The sequence below is a fragment of the Penicillium chermesinum genome (genome assembly GCF_028974085.1).
Source record: "Penicillium chermesinum strain IBT 19713 chromosome Unknown utg000005l:1.0-4115287.0:1.0-4118363.0, whole genome shotgun sequence".
Lineage (NCBI taxonomy): Eukaryota > Fungi > Ascomycota > Eurotiomycetes > Eurotiales > Aspergillaceae > Penicillium > Penicillium chermesinum.
The window spans coordinates 3,783,414-3,802,436 of record NW_026695315.1 but is presented as its reverse complement, the minus strand read 5'-3'; the positions used below and the strand labels follow the sequence as shown (position 1 = coordinate 3,802,436).

Here is a 19,023-nt window from a genome sequence, read left to right as displayed (position 1 = left end):
CTTTTTGTGGCCCCTTTGAGCGTCCTGGCTTATGGCCATGTCTTGTCTATTTAAATTCCCTTTCTCTGCATAAGTTAGTCAACTATAGGAAGAAGATGCTCGACATCAATGAACACAATTGTCTAATACCTCGTGCAATTATTATCTATAGTAAGAGTAAATACCGAGAATGTGACAATGTTTCTCATTTTTTGAGTCCATGCCCATCATTTCCTTATTCTTCCACTTCCGCGCCGTTACTCTTCTTGAAAATGTACCCAATCCGGTTGCATTCATCCTTAAGCAACGAGACAAGCACATCGTCATCGACAGCAGCAGCCAGATCCTCATCATCCTCCGCCTCTGCAGATAGGAGAGAGGGATCAATGTGCGAGTACAGTGCCAGGGACTGATGCATCTTATCCTTCTGTTTACGGCGCGTCCGCGAGTTCTCACGAATATCCCGCTCCTGCTTTTCCATATCGACCTCTGACGCTTTCATGAGCTTCGGGAGATTCGGCTCGTCCTCGTCTTCAGACGCAGTCTCACTTCGCTCCGATGGCTCCTCGTCGCTCCCGCCGTCGTCTCTTGCAGTGGGCGTGGTAGTACCAGACGAAGCGGATGGCATCAGGCCCTTGCCTCCACACTCACAGCCAAGCAACTCGTGAGTCTGGCAGCGGCTCTCCTCATCGAGCCGGAAGAGATCGCGCAGCTCGGCGGTTGAAAACTGGGCCACATTATCCTTGTGCTCCATGACACTATCGGCCAATCCAAGCTTGGTTACTTGGCGCTGCCAGATTTTTTCTTCCAGACTGCCTTTCAGAATGATCCGGTAGATACGGCAATGGTGCTTTTGACCGTCGCGGTGGATACGGGCCATGGCTTGGATATCAGTTGCGGGATTCCAGTCTACATCGAAGAGAACGAGACGGCTGGCGCCTATTAGGTTCAGGCCTGTTCCGCCTGCCTTCGCGGAGAGGAGGAAGGCGAAGCACGAGTCTGCAGGGAGCCGATTGAAGTCGTCCACTAGGGGCTGGCGCTTTTGAGTGGGTGTGCTCCCGTCCAGTCGAAGGAAAGGGAAGCCGAGGGATGTGAGGAGTGTGGCAAGAAGGTTGAGGGTGGACGTGTAGTTTGATACGAGGACAATTTTCTCTCCCGTGTTGTTTCGCATATTGTCTAGTATTTGGTCGAGAACGCGGATCTTGGCGCTTGCAGAGGCTGACAGATGGCGGAGGAGATTCTGCGGGAGGGATTCGATCAATGCAGACATGGTCTCGTTCGGCGAGTCATCATTGTTTTTGGCAGTGAGCAGCGATGGGCTGTTGCAGAGCTTTTTGAGGATCGTGATGAGCTGTAGTGCACTTTCGGCATTGCCCATGGCAGTCTGGAAGATGGGAGACGCTAGGACGCCCTGGTAGATGTTGGCCTGGGCGCGGGTCGGGTTGCAGAATAGCACATATTCGGTCTTCGGTGGGAGATATTTGGCCAATATGTCGGCCGTTCTGCGAAGGATAAACTTGGATGTAAGTTCTCTGAGTTCCTCGTTCCTTGACTCTCCTTTCTCGATGTCTTTCCTGGTGGCCTCAGGCTGCCTGCTCCGAACAATCGGCGTCTCGAATTCCCTGATAAAAGCTTTGAATGTGCCCAAGATACCAGGGTTGATTAAGTCAACACCAGCGAAGAACTCTCGGAGGTCGTTCTGGATCGGGGTTCCGGACAAAATGACTCGTTTGGTCGCATTAAGTGACTGAATAGCCTGGCCGCTCTTGTTCTGGAGGGTCTTCAGACGATGACCTTCATCGGCGATAATGATATCGACACCCACGCCCTTGGCCAAGCCTTCCTGGACTGTTCTCAGCTTTTCGTAGCCCACGATCATGATGTTGTAGGCTCTGCCTTTGGTGAAATCTGTGAGACGTTTTCTTTTATCATCGAAAATAAACACTCCTATGCGCTCGTTCCCCAGCCACTTGCGGAATTCCTTCTTCCAGTTGTTGATAAGTGTTACTGGGCAGACAATCAATGCCTTCTTGACGACCGGCGGATCTCCATATATAGGATTCTGCTTCATCAAGGTCCACAGCAAGGTGATTGTCTGCAATGTCTTTCCCAGCCCCATGTCGTCTGCTAGGATTGCCCCTTCCCCGTTGAAATCGCGCATTCCCATGACACATTCATACAGAAACTTGACCCCTTCCCGCTGATGCGGTCGCAGGCTTTTGGTTAGCAACGGGTCGACCACCACATCGACAATCTGCTTTCCAGCAGGCACTGAAGCAGGCCGCGGCATTACCAAAGCGCCTGGCGCATTTGGGTCATGACGCGGAACCACCACGCCTGGATGAGATGTTGGCACGACCGTACTATTGAGCAATGGAGCTTTGTAGGCCCCAAATCCCGAGCTCGCTTTCGCGCTATTTTCCAGGCTTGATGCATTGCGCTTCAAGGAGTTGGAGTGACCGGACATCTTTGTTGTCGAGCCACCTCCTTCGCTTCTCTTGAGCGAGGACAGGGGCTTCTTTCTTGACTGCATTTGTGGACTAGAGGTGGACTTCGTAGCCGCGACCACTTTCCGGCCCGCCAGGTATTCTTTGCGCGGGATTTCTGAGTCGACTTCAACCTCTTTGCCGCTCACGTACAGCATTTTCCCGGGCTCCAGCTCCGATTCGTACATTGCTCGGCCCATATCTTTGCCTGTCAAATCTCGCAAAAACACAAAGCCCGCTCGGGCCGTGAGGATACCATCCCCGTCCCATGTTTTGTTCTTTTTGGCGCTCGGCTTTCTCCTAAAACAACCAGGGTGCCTGTTAGTTGTGAGCAACGGAGACGTGGGGATAGCATTACCAGAGAGCATTGAAGAACCGCTCATCCCCAACGAGACTTATCGGCTCTGCCGCTGAGGCTGCATTGGGAGCCGAATCCTTTCCCACGTTTCGGACTTGGAGAAGTGGCTTTCGACCGCGCGGCGAGCGTGCTTCTTCTGAAGCCGCGGTATTATCTAAGCGGGGCTTCTTAGCGGGAGGATCTTCAACAGTCGATGATTCCTGTTTCCTAATCAAAGGGGGCTTAAAGGGCTTGAAGACCATGACGCCTGTGGGAGATCTCGGTAGATCGCGTGCGACGCGCGATTCGAGACGCGGCAACACGCGGTCACGTGATCGACCTCTCGATCTCGCGGTCGCAACACGGATCATACTACGGCCTCAGAACAACAGTATACTACAACACAAAAATCCAAACCACTCGTGGGGACGAGTAAAAACACTGTGGAGTCCTACGGGTACAGACTCCGCGGCATTGGGAGTATCCTCGGCTGTCGACTCCATAGAGCCAATCATTCTCTCCTCACCCTGCTCGGCAGACTTGCACTTCCTCTCCCCCCCCCCCCCGGCTCGTTCCCCTCGAATTCAGTCCAAGCTCGGTCCTGCGGGTAAGAATCACACCCGTCGATGCCGAAGTAACGATTGGTCGATCTTTTTTATCGAAGGAGAAATGAAGATGGAAGATCCTACCTATCTGCTGGGTATCCTGCCAGCGCTTTGTCTGCCAATGTCTACCAACATCTGGGGTTCTGCCACGCCATGTGCTTTTCTCCAGAACCCCGGAAACAAGACCCCAATCGTTCTCTCCATGCAAAACTTTCAGCGTGTCCGGGGTGTCCCTTCAATTGACGTCAGAGGCAAAAAAAAAAGATCCTCGGCTGTGGGCCTGACCAGGACGGAAGTGGATCCGGTGGACCTGGAAAACCTGCGTCCCAAGGCGGTTGTGACGTTGAGGGGAATGTCGCTAGGCCAATATCTATCCCTACCATGAAGTGCCTCCGTTCGCATCGGATCAAAAGAGGCTACAATGTCGGGGTGACCACCGCATCGGCCATTTTCGGAACTAAATTCCTTCGAGAGAGTAATTGCATGGGGGGCCTCGGCCGGGTTGCATAATCGGTTGGATCCGACTCAAATTTTGAGCCAACGAGGATTGGCTCGCCATTACGGGGTGGCGGTCGGTTAGCTCCCTCTGTAGATCCTCTGTCGACCGACTGTAGACCGAGAGGGGCCCCAGACAGCCGACTGGCCCCAGACAGTCTTTGCCCTAAACCCCCAGCTCTCGCGCCGAGGGGCTTCCGTCGGTGGCTTGCTTCACCGGGGGAAATTGTCAAGAACAATACAAAGTAGAACCATTTAAGACAAGACCGAAGCTTCTCCCTTGGAACTCACACTACCTTGGGCCAGTCAGCGCCAATCACGATAAGCGCCACGTCGGAGAGTAGACTACACACGCCCAGAACTGATATCGCGAAGGGTTCCACCGAGGCTCCACCGATCGACCGAGTTTGTAGAAACCGGTTTGACGACAATGACGATTGCGGACGAGGAAAAAATTCTTACGCAGCGTATACCTCATTCACATAAAAGACATGGCCCGCTAGACCGTTGACGTTGCTTTCCAGTTCACCTTATCAGGCTAGCCAATCAACCCTGATAATGTCGGAGCCCAAACCAGCCGAGGCGTGTTGCAGCCTTCAAATGATGGCCAACAATCTCCCAGTGATAGCTCCTCCCCCGAGTCGAAGTCGGAGGGGATCATCCCCCCTACTCGGCCCCCTTTGCGACCAGGCGCCTCAGGGAGCCGCCACTGGTCTGAAGGGCTCATCAGGAAAAGGGACAGCGTGCCTCGCGACGACGGCAAGCGCGAGTTGACCGAGGATGAGGCATATGATAAGCTTGGATATTGTTGGCCGCGGTGGAAGAAATGGACCTACCTGGCCGCTGTCGCGTTCGTGCAAGTCTCGATGAACTTCAACACCTCCGTGTTCCCCAATGCGGTTCAGCCTCTGTCGGAGGCCTTTAAGATTGGCCAGCAGGAGGCCCGTACGGGCCAGATGATATATTTGGTCTTGTACTCCATTGGTTGTGAGCTCTGGGCTCCATGGAGTGAGGAATTCGGTCGCTGGCCCATCCTCAATCTGTCAATGTTCCTGATCAACATTTGGCAGATTCCTTGCATGGTCGCCCCGAACTGGGGCACCATTGTTGTCGCCCGTGGACTGGTAAGTGCATTAATCCCTATATGATGTTTCCACCCAATCAAAGAAAAACATGAACTCATATTTTACAGGGCGGTCTCTCCACGGCTGGTGGTAGCGTTACACTTGGGTTGATCGCCGATATATACGAACCCGACACGCAACAATTCCCCCTCGCCTTCATCGTGCTGTCTTCGTGTATCGGAACCAGTATTGGTGGTGTCATTGGCGGTCCAATTGAGCGCTTCTGCAAATGGCAGTGGTTCTTCTACATCCAGTTCATCTTCGGCTTCGTTACCCAGGTTATCATTTTCTTCATGCCCGAGAGTCGCTCCACCATCCTTCTCGACAGGGAGGCGAAGCGTCGTCGCAAGACCGGCGAAGACCCCAACGTCTACGGACCCAACGAGCTCAAGAAGCCCGAGTTTCCTTCAAGGAAGCCGGCAAGATCTGGGCTCGGCCCTTCCATATGTTGCTGACAGAGCCCATCGTATTCTGTCTGTCTCTTCTGTCGGGGTTCTCCGATGCACTCATCTTTATCTTCCTGGAGAGTTTTACCCTCGTCTACCAGCAGGGCTGGGATTTCGGTATTCTTGCATGCGCATGGGCCGTCATCCCCATCAATCTGGCATACGTCCTGACCTACTTCTCCTACTTCCCATGGTTCTGGCGAGATGAACACCAGATCAAGAAGTACGGCGAAGACTTTTTCGTTCCCGAGAGACGTCTTAAATGGCTTCTCTTCCTGGCCCCATTTGAGCCAATCGGCTTGATGGGCTTCGCGTGGACATCGTTCGGAAAATCCCGTGGCATCCCGTGGATCGCATCCATGATTTTCTCCTGCATGGTTGGAATCGCCAACTACGCCATCTACCTGTCGTCCGTGGACTACATGATTGCGGCATATGGTGTCTACTCCGCCTCCGCATGCGGTGGGAACGCGTTCGCGCGTGATCTGCTGGCCGGTGTCTCCGCCATGTATGCCACGCCGATGTATACCAACATCGGTGACAAGTGGCATGTCGAATATGCCTCCACGGTCCTGTCTTGTCTGTCTTGTCTGGTCGTGGCGCCTATCTATGTCTTCTACTGGAAGGGGCCGGAGATCCGCAAGAGGAGTAAGTTCGCTGAATCTCTCGCCGCGGACCGTAAGGAACATGGTGGTCGTCGGGTCAGCAAGGCTGCGCCGGAGGAGTTGCCATGATCGCCTCCTTGTTAAGGTGGATGACGTCGACTTGCCCAGGCAACCTTTTGGGTATTGGGGATTCTTTTTGAGATGATGACGTCCTATATACCCTGTTTTCATTATTGGCCATGTAGAGTCTCATTCTGTTTGCATTTAGAGCCAAATAGATCATAGTGACGGCGTTTATGTTATATGACTGTAAATAGACTTACGCAGCATACGCGTTGTACGTGTCGACAAGACCCTGAAATCTTTGGAAATTTATTCATCTTCTGTTTCTATATCAAGACACTCCGCTAAAGGATATGAATAGGTAACTTGGAAAAAGACAACGCTGGGAGGGAAAAGGGTTTCCCTCCCGATTATTAGAATGTTATACAGGCACGTCACAGAAAGCTCACGTAAACTTTGAAGAAAAAGGACCTCGGGATATGCGTGTGGCAGTCATCGCAGATCATCAAGATGGGTATAGGTATATAACACGAGAAAGTTGCTGAAAGACAAATCAGACGCGTCTTTTAAGCCAACATATCCATTCCCCCGGGTGTAAGTTACTAAAGAGGTTCCCCTAGCGGTTCTCCGCAAGGTCCTTGTCGGACAAGGGGATGTTCTTGGGTCCCTCGTACGAGCCCTGGCGGATGAACCACCAGATAGCAACGAAGATGGTGAGACCACCAGTCATCAAACTGGCGTAATTCATGCTCGCGGCGTCGGTAGGCAGGGCGAAGGGGAAACAGAAGATGACGACGAAGGCAAGGATGTAGATGCACGCAAGAATGTTAAGAACGTAACCAATCTTGTGGTTCATGAAGAAAAAGCCGGGAACGAAAGATGAACGGCGAGTGAGGATGTGGGGAAGATGGCCATGAAGTAGGAAAGACTCGACAGCTGAACGAAGCATCCAACGAAAGCACTGAAGGCAGTGGTGGACCCCATATAGATACAGGCAAGGATAGTGACGACACAACCGCAGACAAGAGTGGCGTTGAATGGGTTCTGGAATTTGGTGTTGATGTGTCCAAGCCAGTTGGGGAAAGGAGTCGCCCGGTCACGAGAGATGGTCCACAAGGTCCGACCAGCAGTGATGTAGCAGCCAGTGGCAGTGATCAGGGTGGGAATGAAAGCTACCACCAAGAGACCAAGACCACCTGCGTCGGAACCAGTTGCCTGGGCGTAGATTGCTGGAAGAGGGAAGTTGACGAATCGAAGCAGACTGAGCTGGGTGGGATCCCGGATGGCGTAGAAAATAGCGATCATGTAAAGAATGCCGGTGACGAAACCAACACTCATTTGAGCCAGAATAGCCTTAGGGACGTTTCGGCTTGGCTGGGGGATTTCCTCAGCCAGGTGGGAGGAACAATCCGGGGTACCCACACTGTAGGCGCCGTTAAGCATCCCGAGAACAAACACGAAACCCTGTGAGGAGTAGCCGGTTTTATTAGTCCATGTCCCCCACACCTCCTTGTCAGAGAGGTAGGGCTGTCCATTAACGTATGGCATGACAGCACACACGACAATCGTGACGAAGACACCGGCAAGGATGAAGAACATGCCGAGGTTGCCGATGAAGGGAAGAAAGCGGTTCATGAACAGAACGGTACAGCAGGCAGTCCAGGTGCAGAGGATAAAGCTGAGGAAGACATTCCAGGTCGAGGGAATGAAATCAGGATGTGTCAGGGAGTACATCGACACAGTCTGCTGGCCCATGATCAAGGACATGGAGGCAGCACCAAGGATCCAGGCCAAACAGTTCCACCAACCGGCAAAGAAACCGCAGACGCGGCCGTATTTGCCGGCCGTGATCGATGCCCAGTGATATACACCACTAGCTGAGGGCATACCAGAGGCCAATTCAGCGAGGGACGCAGCAACCATCCAGTAGCAGACGGAGACAGCAATACTGCAACGGGTTAGCTTGCGTCGAGGGTCTCCTAGGGAGGGCAGGGCGGGTTTACAATTCATAAATACATCCTGCCAGACCACCGTTATACAAGGCAGTGGCCACACTTCCACCCTGGGCGATCCAGGTGTTACCGGTAGTCACCGCAATCGCGCAGATGCTGAGAAGACTGAAGTTCCGCTCGACTTCTTGGCGGTGACCCGATGCGTTGATGAGTTCGCCCTGGTGCTTCTTTTCGGCCACAGGCTCCGCCTGAACCTTTTCGGTGGTGTGGCTTGACATGATGGGCGCGTATAATCTCCTTCCAAGGGAGTTCAAAATAAAGACTCCAACTGGCGAGCCGGACGACGCTTGTCCCTTAGAATGCAATCCGAGCCCGGGCGTTTGACGGGTATTCGGAAGGCGAGGGAAGTAAGGGTTGAAATATGTCGCCTCCTTCAACCAAGACCGCGGGAGTCGAAGGGGAATGTATAGGGCTGGAGAAGAGAGAACCTGATGAAAAGGAGCAAAGGCAACGGCTATATTATTCTTCAACAGGGTGGGACCAGACTGCGGCCCCTCCGACGGCAAAAAAGTTAGCAGGCCCAGCGAGTACTCCATACTGAACCATGTATCCCTGCCCTACTCCACCTTCCTGAACCGCTCTTAATCAGCCAGTCTTCATCTTTTCGCCCAATCAACTATGCGGAGGCGAGAATCGAGGTGGCCAATCCATGGAGAAGTGGGCCCCGTCAAGCCGCTGATTGGGTGTGGAAAAAAGATAACACTCCCGTTGGCGCAGGTTATGCAGCACCGCGCTTTTCCTAGAAAGGGAGCTTCAACAGAAGGAGTCTTCTTCCGTTGTGCGAAGTCGTGTGTCCGGTGAAACGCTCGGTGCGTGTGCACATGCCTCGCACTAAAGTAGGATTTGGAATAGCCTCCCCTATCAGATCGCACTCGGCCTCATGAGGCTACTGTTTGAAGCTAAGTCGCACTATCTTTGCTGATACCTATATCCACAGTGGAAACCCTTGGGGCTCTACTCAAGCACATCGACGTTTCACATGTATTGGGGTGCAAAGATGCGAACTTGTGTAGATCGAAGGGGAGGATCATCACAGATTGGCGCCATCCAGATCGACCTTAGGACACGGGACAGTGACGAATCCTCGTAAACTAGCCATCTTGTACGACTCTTGATCTTCAAGTTCTGCCCCAAGTTGCTCCAAATCCAAACTACAGTAATAAGCGTCCCTCCCCCCTCCATAATGCCCTTGTCAAGGTAACCTAGGGGACTTACTTCATGTGGAAATTTCGGGTGAGACATGGCGCCCGGGCTAGCACTAGCACATGGTCTAAACATTGTTCCAGAAGCCACCTTCCAGACGTACCTCTTTTAAAGTTTTCATTGAATGCAACCTTCGCACCGGGATTCCCGGAGCAACCCCTTGGGCCATGCACGGAAGGGGATTTGGAATGTTCTCTGAGTACATGTGGGGAGTCCATTTACTAGTAGTTGGGCAAGGCCCACCAATTGAATCCCAGGTCTCCATAGCACAACTGGACGGTAGCGTTGCGCATGGAATACCAGACACGGGATCTGAGGGGATCCGAGCTTGTTCCTGGGGCAAAAGAAGGCTGTACAGCACGGAGAATTCGGACCGGGGGAGATCTCGGTGGCGGCCAAGATCTAGACACGATCCACGTAGGACCCTAGACGGAGTACCATAACGGATATTAGGACGAAGTAGTTATCGGAGTCTTCGTAGTGGGGTCGCCGACTGAATACGTTGCCCTTTTCCAGTCCAAGTGTGCAATTGACTTGGCAGAACCCAAGGGTATTGAGAATACCGATCAGCGCCAACGACATGACTCGGTACTTCAATTCCCGGACAAGAAGAAGCACATCTTGCCACATTAAGCGACTCAGTACCGAGCGTCGATTCCGAGGGAATTTGCATGGAAGCTTCCCGCATGGAGTAGCGATCGCCCGCCTTTCCAGGGTTCGGGGGGGCTCTGCCATGCCCAAAATGCCTCAACTGGAGAGGCACGCAAAGCAACCCACTCGCCATTTGCCGGAACAAGTTAGCGAAAAAGTTTAACAGATAACCTTGAGGGCCCCTCTAGGTCGCTTTGAGTAAGGTAAACGGACAATGCCCGCACCTTTCCCGCGCTTGTCGTCAGATTTATTCCCGCCTCCACCGGGCGGGTCTCGCTTCCCACAGGGGTTGCCCATGCAGACGATGCTGTTGAATCAGGAACCAGCACCGAGCCTGTGCCTAACTCACATAGGAAGGCTGGATTTGCCCGCATGCTCACAGCGCTGAACGGTGGAACCACACAGTGCAATAACATGTGGTGATTGCTGGAGCATGGTGAGGGTGGATTCTGTACCACTGTTCTATCCCAAGCCAATCACCCTACAAAGTTTCCCTCTTGGCTTGAATCCGTACACGCTACGTAGTCCGCTAATGGAGCGGTTTGATTGGCAGGTCAGAAGTTTTCTATTTCGCTACATCCCGAAAGCTACGCCCTGGTCGACGGCTGTCTCCTAAAGCAGCAGGTCGATGTAAAACGGCCAGCTATTACGGGCTGGGATTGGTGGAGGGGCATTGCCAGGCACAACCCAGAAAAAGGGAAATCCTTCCAATTCCTGCGATCGAGTTCCAGGGTCCCTCTTCCATCTCAGCCCATGGGTCGGATCATCCTGCTATCGATTTTCTCCCCACTCGATCCTGTGGTTGACTGTCTCCGGAGGCCTGTCACCGGGAGATCCATCCTGATAAGCGTTTTCGCCCTCTTCGACTTAACGCACCTCCTGCATATCTCACGGGGACTCGACTTTGAGCCTATCATATCCAGCGGGCCCCGGTTCCATTCCCTCAGCTTCTAGGCGCTGACCTGTTGGTAAATGAAGGCGCCACAAACTCTATAATCCCTGCCTTGCAGTTCGGAGTTAGAATAGTATAAGGATGTGGGTGCTGCGCTTCGGACGTACCTCTCTTGATCGTCTATTGACCGTGACTTTGACAGGCCCGCCAACATGTCTGGCCTGGGAGGCAATTTTGGCGTTCATTTCCAGCGGGAAACATGGGCTCTGTATGCTGTCGGCGTTTTTGGCGCTGTCCTACGATAGTGAGTATTCTTTGAATGACCGGCGCGGGGCCTCGACTGACTTGTACGCTCTGAACAGTGTCGCTCGTATTCGCCGATTGGGTTTCGCAAACCTCCAAGTCGATGATTACCTCATGCTGAACGCCGTTGTCTGGTATACGATATTGTGTGTGGCACTAAATGAAGTCGCCACAGGCGGAGGGTCGAATTTGATGACGCCGGAGGATATCGCGGCATTGAAGGGACCGCATGGAGCTGCCATCCATGCCGAGAGAGAAAAAGGAAGTAAATGGGTTTTTGTCTCAGAACATGCCTTTATTCTTTGCGTCTGGAGCTTGAAGGCTTGCATGTTGGTCATCTACGCTCGTATCACGTATGTGCCTCTTGACCTGCCCCCTTCGGCGGAAACGTCTTACTGATTGCTTGCATAGGGAGGGAACCCGCCAACAACGATGGATCAAGCTTATCGCCGTCTACGTCGGTCTCGGCTTCATTGCCACCGAGCTCGCTCTGTTCCTGATCTGCCGGCCTCTACACAATTACTGGGCAGTTCCAACCCCCAACTGTAAGGTTCCCTTCTCCCTCATTCTTGTATCCGGGAATGCTAATGGTCTCCAGACCAATGCTCGTCATATCAATACTATGAAATCGTCCAAGGCTGCTTATCCATCTCCGCGGATGTGTTCATGCTTATCGTTGCCATCCCGATGTTGGTCCAAGTCCGCGTTCCGCTGAAGCAGAAGATGATTCTCCTGCTCCTTTTCGGAATGGGTATCTTCGTCATTGTCGCCGCCATCCTGAATAAGATCTACTGTCTTGTACCGTCGCTCATCTCCTATGTCTACATGAACTGGTATTTCCGCGAAGCCACCGTTGCGATCCTTGTGACCAATCTCCCACTGGTCTGGTCGCTTCTCCGAGACGTTTTCCCAGCCCTCAAGAGCTGGACTGGGGGATCGAAGCGGGGCACCGACCGGTACAAGTCTGGGCCCTGGACAAGCAAGAATTCTCGACCCTACGGCCCGTCCAGTCAAGTGCGCTCGGCGGATTTCCACATGCAGGACTTCCATTCCGCCAGCGTAACCCCGACCGGTAAACATCGGCCAGAGGTCTCCGATGTTAGCATTCCCAGCGACGAGCGCTCAATCAGCGATGATGGTTCGGCCCGGGCTTTGCGTATTCGCCAGGATATTACTGTCGAGATCAAACACGACTCTCGGCCGCCAGATTACGAGGCTAGCACATCAGAGGTCACGCGAGGCCGCGAGGCAGTTTAGACCACATTCAAAAAAAAAAAAAGGAAAAAGAAAAGAAAAAAAAAAAGCCAACGTTGCAATGACTATTGTGGAGCCCGTGCGGGCCTGATACCCTTGTTAATATTTCATGGACATGATTTCCAACAGTCTTATCTGGTGACGCTTTTTTGGGGTTTTGGTTTTCCTTCGATAGACATAATCACCTTTAGACTTGGACCTAGCGTTTAGCCTTATGGGGCTTTCCACAAGGTAACAACCTTGGGAAGATAGACTCAAAAATGGGACAAAAATGAGACAAAAATAAGAAAGAATGAGACCATCACTCTACGAAGCACTGCGTACAGCATTGTGCATCGAGAAATGCCGAGTAGGCAGAATGAACTAGATCCCACAGGCAAAAAACACAATCCCAGTCAATTCAATCCAGAGCCAGAGAAGCCGTGGCCCCCCCCCCTGATCTCCCGTCTTCTTACGTCTGCTCATCGTTAATGCGCCTTTCGGACTATTTCCGTCAAAAACCAACGTAAATGGTGGTGCATTTCCCCTGGTCCTACGCCCATCGTGAGGGGCAGAGGTGAGATATTCCAGCGAAAGGGCCCTATTGCATGCCGAGGTTCCCCACTAAGAGTAATGATGGGCCGGTCAGCACGTGCGAAGATTAAGTTCTCCTAGAGAATGTTGGCAATGGCGATGTGGTCCTTTCTCCAACAACGTGGCAGGACAAATGAGGAGATCTGCTCGAAGCCAGGAGCATCTTTCGCCAAGCCGTGCCGGCGCAACAGGCGGTTCAGCCTGTTAAGCACTCAACGCAAATCTCGTGGGCTCCACCTGCCTCCGAGCAAGCCCGCGCCCCACGCATTGAGCAAGGGGCCCACGATCCACGGTTCGCAACCTTGCATCAACGCTTTCTCCCACGGAACTGTCGGTGGGTACAGATTTGCGTGGGAATACGGAATTGGGGTGTCCACTCTTAATCTAGCTCAGACCTTGTAGGATCGACTTGTGCGGAGAACCGTGGAGGGTCATGGCAAAGAATAATCAATTATGGGGGCTGGCCGGTTAGGATAGCCCGAGCGCTCGTTTTGATTCGGACCATAACCAACAACCGCGCGCGCTCTTAAAACATTGCGCTAGGCAAAGGATAAAGGACAGGTCGAATTCGGTTAGATACCGATCTATCACCGCTTTATGACGGGAAAAAACATTGCGGGATTCGACACGCAGTTATGGCCAGAACGGCGATGGCGTCCAACCTGGCGGGAATACTTCGGCCTTTGATATTGCTGAGTTGGCCGGGCCCGGCGGGCTTTTCTAGGTTATCTAATTAGTTAATTAGTTGAGAAATTGTATTTATGTAATGAGACACAAGTCCCCATTTGAAAAGTTAATCATTTAATCTATCTAAAGCCCGCGAATATTAAACTAATTTAAAGAAAGCCATGACGATGGAGCGAACCTAAACCAAGGTTGCTATTTTTGTCGGCAGTTGTTCTACTTCGTATAGTAACTAGGGCAACTACTAGCAGAGCTAGAGCTCGAGTCTTGGAATACAAGGAATGAACCCCCCGTTCAGCCAATCACATAATTTAGCGCTAGTTTGCCCACTGCCCCTGAAATCCCTGTGGCTCTTCATCAACCTTTACAGGTCCTCGGGCGCCACTCGAGCCTAAGGTTCCCGGTTCGGAGCGAATACGATCTCGTTCCTGGAAACTTCGAACTCCTGCCCGCTAGTGCACTTAGAGCTGGACGTGATTTGAGATTAAGCCCAATGTATTCTAGTTTGAAACATGGTCTTACTTTCAGGCTGGAAGAGATTTAGTGAGCGATTCGTGGGCGAAAGTCTAGCCATCTGGGAACCCGGACGTGCAACACGGATTGGGATCATCGAGTGATGATCGTATGCGGTCACCGCCATTACTCCTAGTAAAGTCGTATAACTACCCTATCCTCTGCTGGGACCACGTGACATCCCTTCCCCGCTGTGAACCCTGGGACATTTTCGGACTATCGAATCGTGATCGTCAATTGCGGGATTTGAGCCACCCTCCTCCAACCCATATAGGGATTATCGTGAGTGTCACAGTTGGTCAACCCCAATTCATTCCAAAGCCCTGATCAGCTACTTCGAGTTGGAGGCAAGGCGCAGCCCACAGCAGTTCGGCCCCCGCACCTGGTTGACCGGGTAAGTAAAAGCCTTAAGGCGGGACCCTCTTTTCAAGAGGGCAGGGTTGGCGGCTTTTGGTATGAACACCCCGTTGCTCGGATGAAAGGAAGCATTGGATATACAGAGTCGAGCTGGCACTAATAGCTTTAGGCTTGAGTGGGTGTCGCTGCCATTAGTTGGAGTGCGAAGCGAGGACGATCATTCCTGCCCACTGGAGCATAATTGTCGTTCTCTAGACCCACGATCTGAGGAAGATATCCTTTTGCCCCGAAGGATTTTCCCGTAAGTTCGGTATTGGGGGCTGGGGCGATTGAAGTCCAGTGACGCAATAATGTCAGTCGGTCTCGAGTCTGATTCCAACAAAGGCTTCAATGCCTTCGTTACTGGGGCTGCCACGGCTGTTGGGAGTGAAATTATCCGGGAATTCTTGGGTAGGTGTTCGCTCATATTGCAGTGTTGCGTTGCTGGTTGTGACTCGGGTATGCGTTAGGATATCTACGGCTATTGCCAACGTATCTTTTTTCTTCTTCTTTGATTTTGTAGTCTGAGTTGTATTTTGAGCCAAAAGAAAAAGGAAAAAAATATGCCTGACCCATAACTTTGCAGACAACGGATGTCGAGTCACGGCGTTTGACGACCGGCCGCTACAACTTTCGGGCATTGACGCAGAGCGATTCTCCCGCCTACACATCGTGGATGGTAACGCTTGTGATGAAGAGGCCATAAAAGCTGGTCTTGCCGCTGCTGAAGATCGGTTTGGTCCTGTGAAGTCACTGATCGTTGTTCCAGCCTGTGAAGGAAAAGCGCAGATATACCCCATTTGGGATTTACCTTCAGATGAATGGGAGAAGAGCTACCGATCAAACGCTCGTGGTGCCTTCCTTGCGATCAAGCATTACCTGCGATACCTACAATCGAACCGGCTGGAGAAATATTCCCCGTTGTCCCTATCTGATCCTGCCATTGTTGTTGTCGAAACAGAACCTGGAGTCGGAGTGACAGCCGGACAAGCTGGAATACACCGTGGTCTTCTGGCGAAAGTGCAACAAGATTTATTGCGTCTAAATGGACAAGGGCGCATCAATGTTGTGACATCGGGATCTATGGGCGAGACTCCAGCAGATTTCGCACGCACTGTACTCCTTCTGGCCTCGAGCCACACGTCGGGGCATGTTTCGGGGCAATACGTCCAGCCTGCTAGCAATAGCAAGAGTCTTGTGCCGATTCAGGAGCCAGAAACAACTCAAATCACGCGGTCGGCAGGGTCCGTTCCTCGACCACTGGCAAGTCCGAAACGCAACAAGATCCGCGTCGCTGTGTCCATCGATCTAGATGCTGTATCTGGTTGGCTTGGAACAAGTACGTGCCCGGGTTTGATTGAATGCCCTGCAAGAGCTAACCCGAGTTTATGCAGACTCTCATCCCGACAACAACTTGGCCGACTACTCCTCCGGTTTCTTTGCAGCACGCGTCGGTGTGCCGCGACTGCTTCGCATGTTGAAGAAACTCGACATCGCCAATCGATGCACTTGGTTTATTCCAGGCCACTCGGCTGAGAGTTTCCCAGCCGAGGTCCAGCAGGTCGTCGCTTCCGGGGCCGAGGTCGGTCTTCACGGCTATGCACATGAAGGTGCTTACCAGCTCACTCCACAGCAAGAACGCGACGTGTTGGAGAAATGCTTTTCGATCATGGAGAAGCTAGTAGGAAAACCCCCACGCGGGTACCGTGCGCCATTATATCAGCTCCGGGAAACGACGCTGGATTTGCTCGAGGAGTTTGGATTCGAGTACGGTATGTGATGAGATCCCTACATTGCAAGACTACCGACATTAGCTGACTCCTGGCTTCTGGATAGATGCTTCTCTCACTGACCATGACTGCCAGCCCTTCTGGGCTCCAAAGCGCCCACCCCTTGAGGCGATTGACTTCTCCAAGCCCGCGGCTTCCTGGATGCATCCAATCAAGGAGACATGTTCACCCCCTGATAGAAGGCCTCTTGTCTGCGTTCCCTGTAACTACTATATGGAGGATATGACACCGATGCAATTCCTACCACATTGTGAAAACTCTCAAGGTTACGTCGATGTCCGAGTGATCGAGAACATGTGGCGCGATCGATTCCTCTGGATCCGAGACAACGAAGAAGAGCCTGTCTTCCCTGTACTCATGCATCCTGACACGAGCGGAATGGCGCATATCATTGGCATGCTGGAGAGGTTTTTGCGATGGGTGAAAGAATTCGAACGGGAGGGGGAGGTAGAATTCTCGCAGACAGCAGAGATTGCGCGATGGTTTCGGGAAAAGCAGTTAGACAAGCCGTCAGGAGTATAGAGTCAGCCGCAAAATGAATGAACCTTCGGAGTAGAGAGGGCGGAGGTCAAAAGAAAGAAACCAGGTCAAAAGGAACCAGGTCAAAACCAGAGACCCTCAGTAGGCGCCATCTCTAGGGCATCAGATGGTCTTGCCGGACTGGGGACTACTTGTACAACTTGCCGGCTCGCTCGGTGTATTGGCTACTTTTCTTGGCCAAAATAACTGGCCAGCGACTACTCCCTCCAAAGCTGAGATGACGTGTCTCTTTGGCCACTGCAGGACTCGGATACGCAAGCAGGCTGCATGTGCTTGCGAACATACCTTGGTAGGGAGTTCAAGCTTCGCATAACAAGAACACAGCCATGGTGCTCATCTTGTCCCGGCTGGGAATGGAAGCCACACGAATCACACCCTATGCCATCGAAGGCCTGTGCTGAGTGTTCCGTGCTGGTGGTGCGTATCAGACGCTCATAGGTTGCTGCTTGATGTGACTGTAACAGACTAATCAGATTTCAATCTAGCTCTACTGCTGGCGGACGAGGTATTATTCGCTAGTCCGCACTAACAGACAAACGAGGGTTATTTCGGGAAAGAGGTGGCAGTGAACTTAGGCCCTTCTTAGGGTTCTGCCGAGAGCCTCTGAGACGACTTGACCTGGAGTCGCGAGAAGATACTTCAAAGCAAAAGGGAACGAGGAATGGAACGAGGAATGGAAAGAGCACTTTTGAGTTCTGATAGAACATCCTTTCGAGGAGAAAAATACCGCTCAAGGCGCATGGTTTATCTGCAATAAGCGGGGTTGGAGTATGTCCTAACCCCGAGCGTGCATAATCCCTGTTCCTTCATATGGATTAACTATTGACTGTCCTCGTAAGAAATTTTTTTCCCGTTTTGGTCTGTCAAAGCTCCCTTCCTTTTATCCAAACCTTCTCCTTGCCTCATCACTGACTGTCTTTAACCATCCTCAACCATCCCCAAAGGCTCTTCATGTCTTTTGTATGTTTCCCATGTGCCAGTACATGGCATTCTTCCTTTTCGTGTGTTTCGCTTGGCTGGTAATTTCCTTCTGCTCATCAATTTGTCGCTCTGCTGATAGCAACCTGCAGGACTCATGAACATGGATAGGAGAGACGGTCGCAGTCGATGCAAACTTGTCACAAACTTGAAATCGCTGCTGTCGTCACGAATGCCAGGGGAGGTCGTCGTTACCAAAAGAAGCTGGATAACATTAGCCTTGTCTGGGGTCTCCACATTCAGTGTATAAATCCCACCGATCCACTTGTAATAGTGGGAGGCTCGAAACTCCGGCCATGTGGCTGCTGGGGTTCTCGATTCCCAATTTTCCCCGTGCCTGTCGCTCCACATACACCATTCGAGAACGCGGACCTTCTGCTCGTCTTTCTGGTCGCCGTCGTTGCAGGCCAGCTGGGCCGCGTTTCGCAAAAGCTTCTCTTCTGAAACGCTTCGAGCCACCTTGGTTGAACGGAGGATCCGGCCAACGTCGGTAAAGAGATACCGGTAATAGTGAACTGGGAGTTTCTGAGTAAGCGACCGCGGAGGACCCGTGACTTGAAGCTCTGGATTTTGGGACACACCTTCTCTGGGCACTGCCATGGCGAACGACATTTGCTGGACTGAAACAGTGACTTTTTTTTTTCCTTTCGGCACTGGATTGGGGGACGCACAGAAAAAAATTTACGCGAAACAGCTCAACAATTGCCTGGGCGACAAAGAGAGGCCTTTTGTCCAGCTGACGAAAGTATAACTTGAAAACAGACCAATCACTACCGCCGCTTCTCCTCTCAGACGGGTCGACAGATCCATCGGTTGGCGAGACTCCAAGCTAACTGTTGCTATACCTATTCCATCGTTACTTCATCGGATCTCTGGACCTACAGTGAGATGAGCGGGGCTGGCTTGAATTGACCTACGACGCTGAAAGTCCGAAGGCCGGTGAAAGAGTCATCTCAATTGTTCGCCGACCCTTAAGCTCAACCCCAAAGAGACTTTTGGGCTCCCCATAGCTGACAGTCTCTACCCCACGGCTCTGGAGTAGATGGCGCCCGGCTGCGATTGGCTAAGTCGCTTTCGATTTTGTTGGGAAGGAG

The 19,023-nt window shown here is 52.2% G+C and overlaps 7 protein-coding genes across 7 annotated transcripts; 3 read left to right on the top strand and 4 right to left on the bottom strand.

Annotated features, from left to right (window-relative positions):
- Nucleotides 1-214: 214 nt before the first annotated feature.
- On the bottom strand, nt 215-3,173 carry N7468_007623 (DEAD/DEAH box helicase; the record flags this gene model as incomplete). The annotated part of the gene is made up of 2 exons (XM_058476919.1): nt 215-2,765; nt 2,824-3,173. The coding sequence occupies 2 exons, from the start codon at nt 3,171-3,173 to the stop codon at nt 215-217; spliced, it is 2,901 nt and encodes a 966-aa protein (XP_058329809.1).
- Nucleotides 3,174-4,332: 1,159 nt separating this feature from the next.
- On the top strand, nt 4,333-6,206 carry N7468_007622 (uncharacterized protein; the record flags this gene model as incomplete). The annotated part of the gene is made up of 4 exons (XM_058476918.1): nt 4,333-4,369; nt 4,470-5,026; nt 5,095-5,445; nt 5,487-6,206. The coding sequence occupies 4 exons, from the start codon at nt 4,333-4,335 to the stop codon at nt 6,204-6,206; spliced, it is 1,665 nt and encodes a 554-aa protein (XP_058329808.1).
- A 550-nt stretch (nt 6,207-6,756) lies between these two features.
- On the bottom strand, nt 6,757-8,370 carry N7468_007621 (uncharacterized protein; the record flags this gene model as incomplete). Its single annotated transcript, XM_058476917.1, has 3 exons — nt 6,757-6,984; nt 7,026-8,088; nt 8,144-8,370. The coding sequence occupies 3 exons, from the start codon at nt 8,368-8,370 to the stop codon at nt 6,757-6,759; spliced, it is 1,518 nt and encodes a 505-aa protein (XP_058329807.1).
- Nucleotides 8,371-9,757: 1,387 nt separating this feature from the next.
- On the bottom strand, nt 9,758-9,985 carry N7468_007620 (uncharacterized protein; the record flags this gene model as incomplete). Its single annotated transcript, XM_058476916.1, has 1 exon — nt 9,758-9,985. One exon carries the CDS (start codon nt 9,983-9,985, stop codon nt 9,758-9,760), a length of 228 nt encoding a protein of 75 aa, XP_058329806.1.
- A 1,125-nt stretch (nt 9,986-11,110) lies between these two features.
- N7468_007619 (uncharacterized protein) lies at nt 11,111-12,458 on the top strand (the record flags this gene model as incomplete). The annotated part of the gene is made up of 4 exons (XM_058476915.1): nt 11,111-11,202; nt 11,261-11,554; nt 11,613-11,746; nt 11,800-12,458. 4 exons carry the CDS (start codon nt 11,111-11,113, stop codon nt 12,456-12,458), a joined length of 1,179 nt encoding a protein of 392 aa, XP_058329805.1.
- A 2,474-nt stretch (nt 12,459-14,932) lies between these two features.
- N7468_007618 (xylanase/chitin deacetylase) lies at nt 14,933-16,933 on the top strand (the record flags this gene model as incomplete). The annotated part of the gene is made up of 4 exons (XM_058476914.1): nt 14,933-15,032; nt 15,208-15,960; nt 16,016-16,393; nt 16,458-16,933. 4 exons carry the CDS (start codon nt 14,933-14,935, stop codon nt 16,931-16,933), a joined length of 1,707 nt encoding a protein of 568 aa, XP_058329804.1.
- A 936-nt stretch (nt 16,934-17,869) lies between these two features.
- N7468_007617 (uncharacterized protein) lies at nt 17,870-18,529 on the bottom strand (the record flags this gene model as incomplete). The annotated part of the gene is made up of 1 exon (XM_058476913.1): nt 17,870-18,529. The coding sequence occupies one exon, from the start codon at nt 18,527-18,529 to the stop codon at nt 17,870-17,872; it is 660 nt and encodes a 219-aa protein (XP_058329803.1).
- Nucleotides 18,530-19,023: the final 494 nt, after the last annotated feature.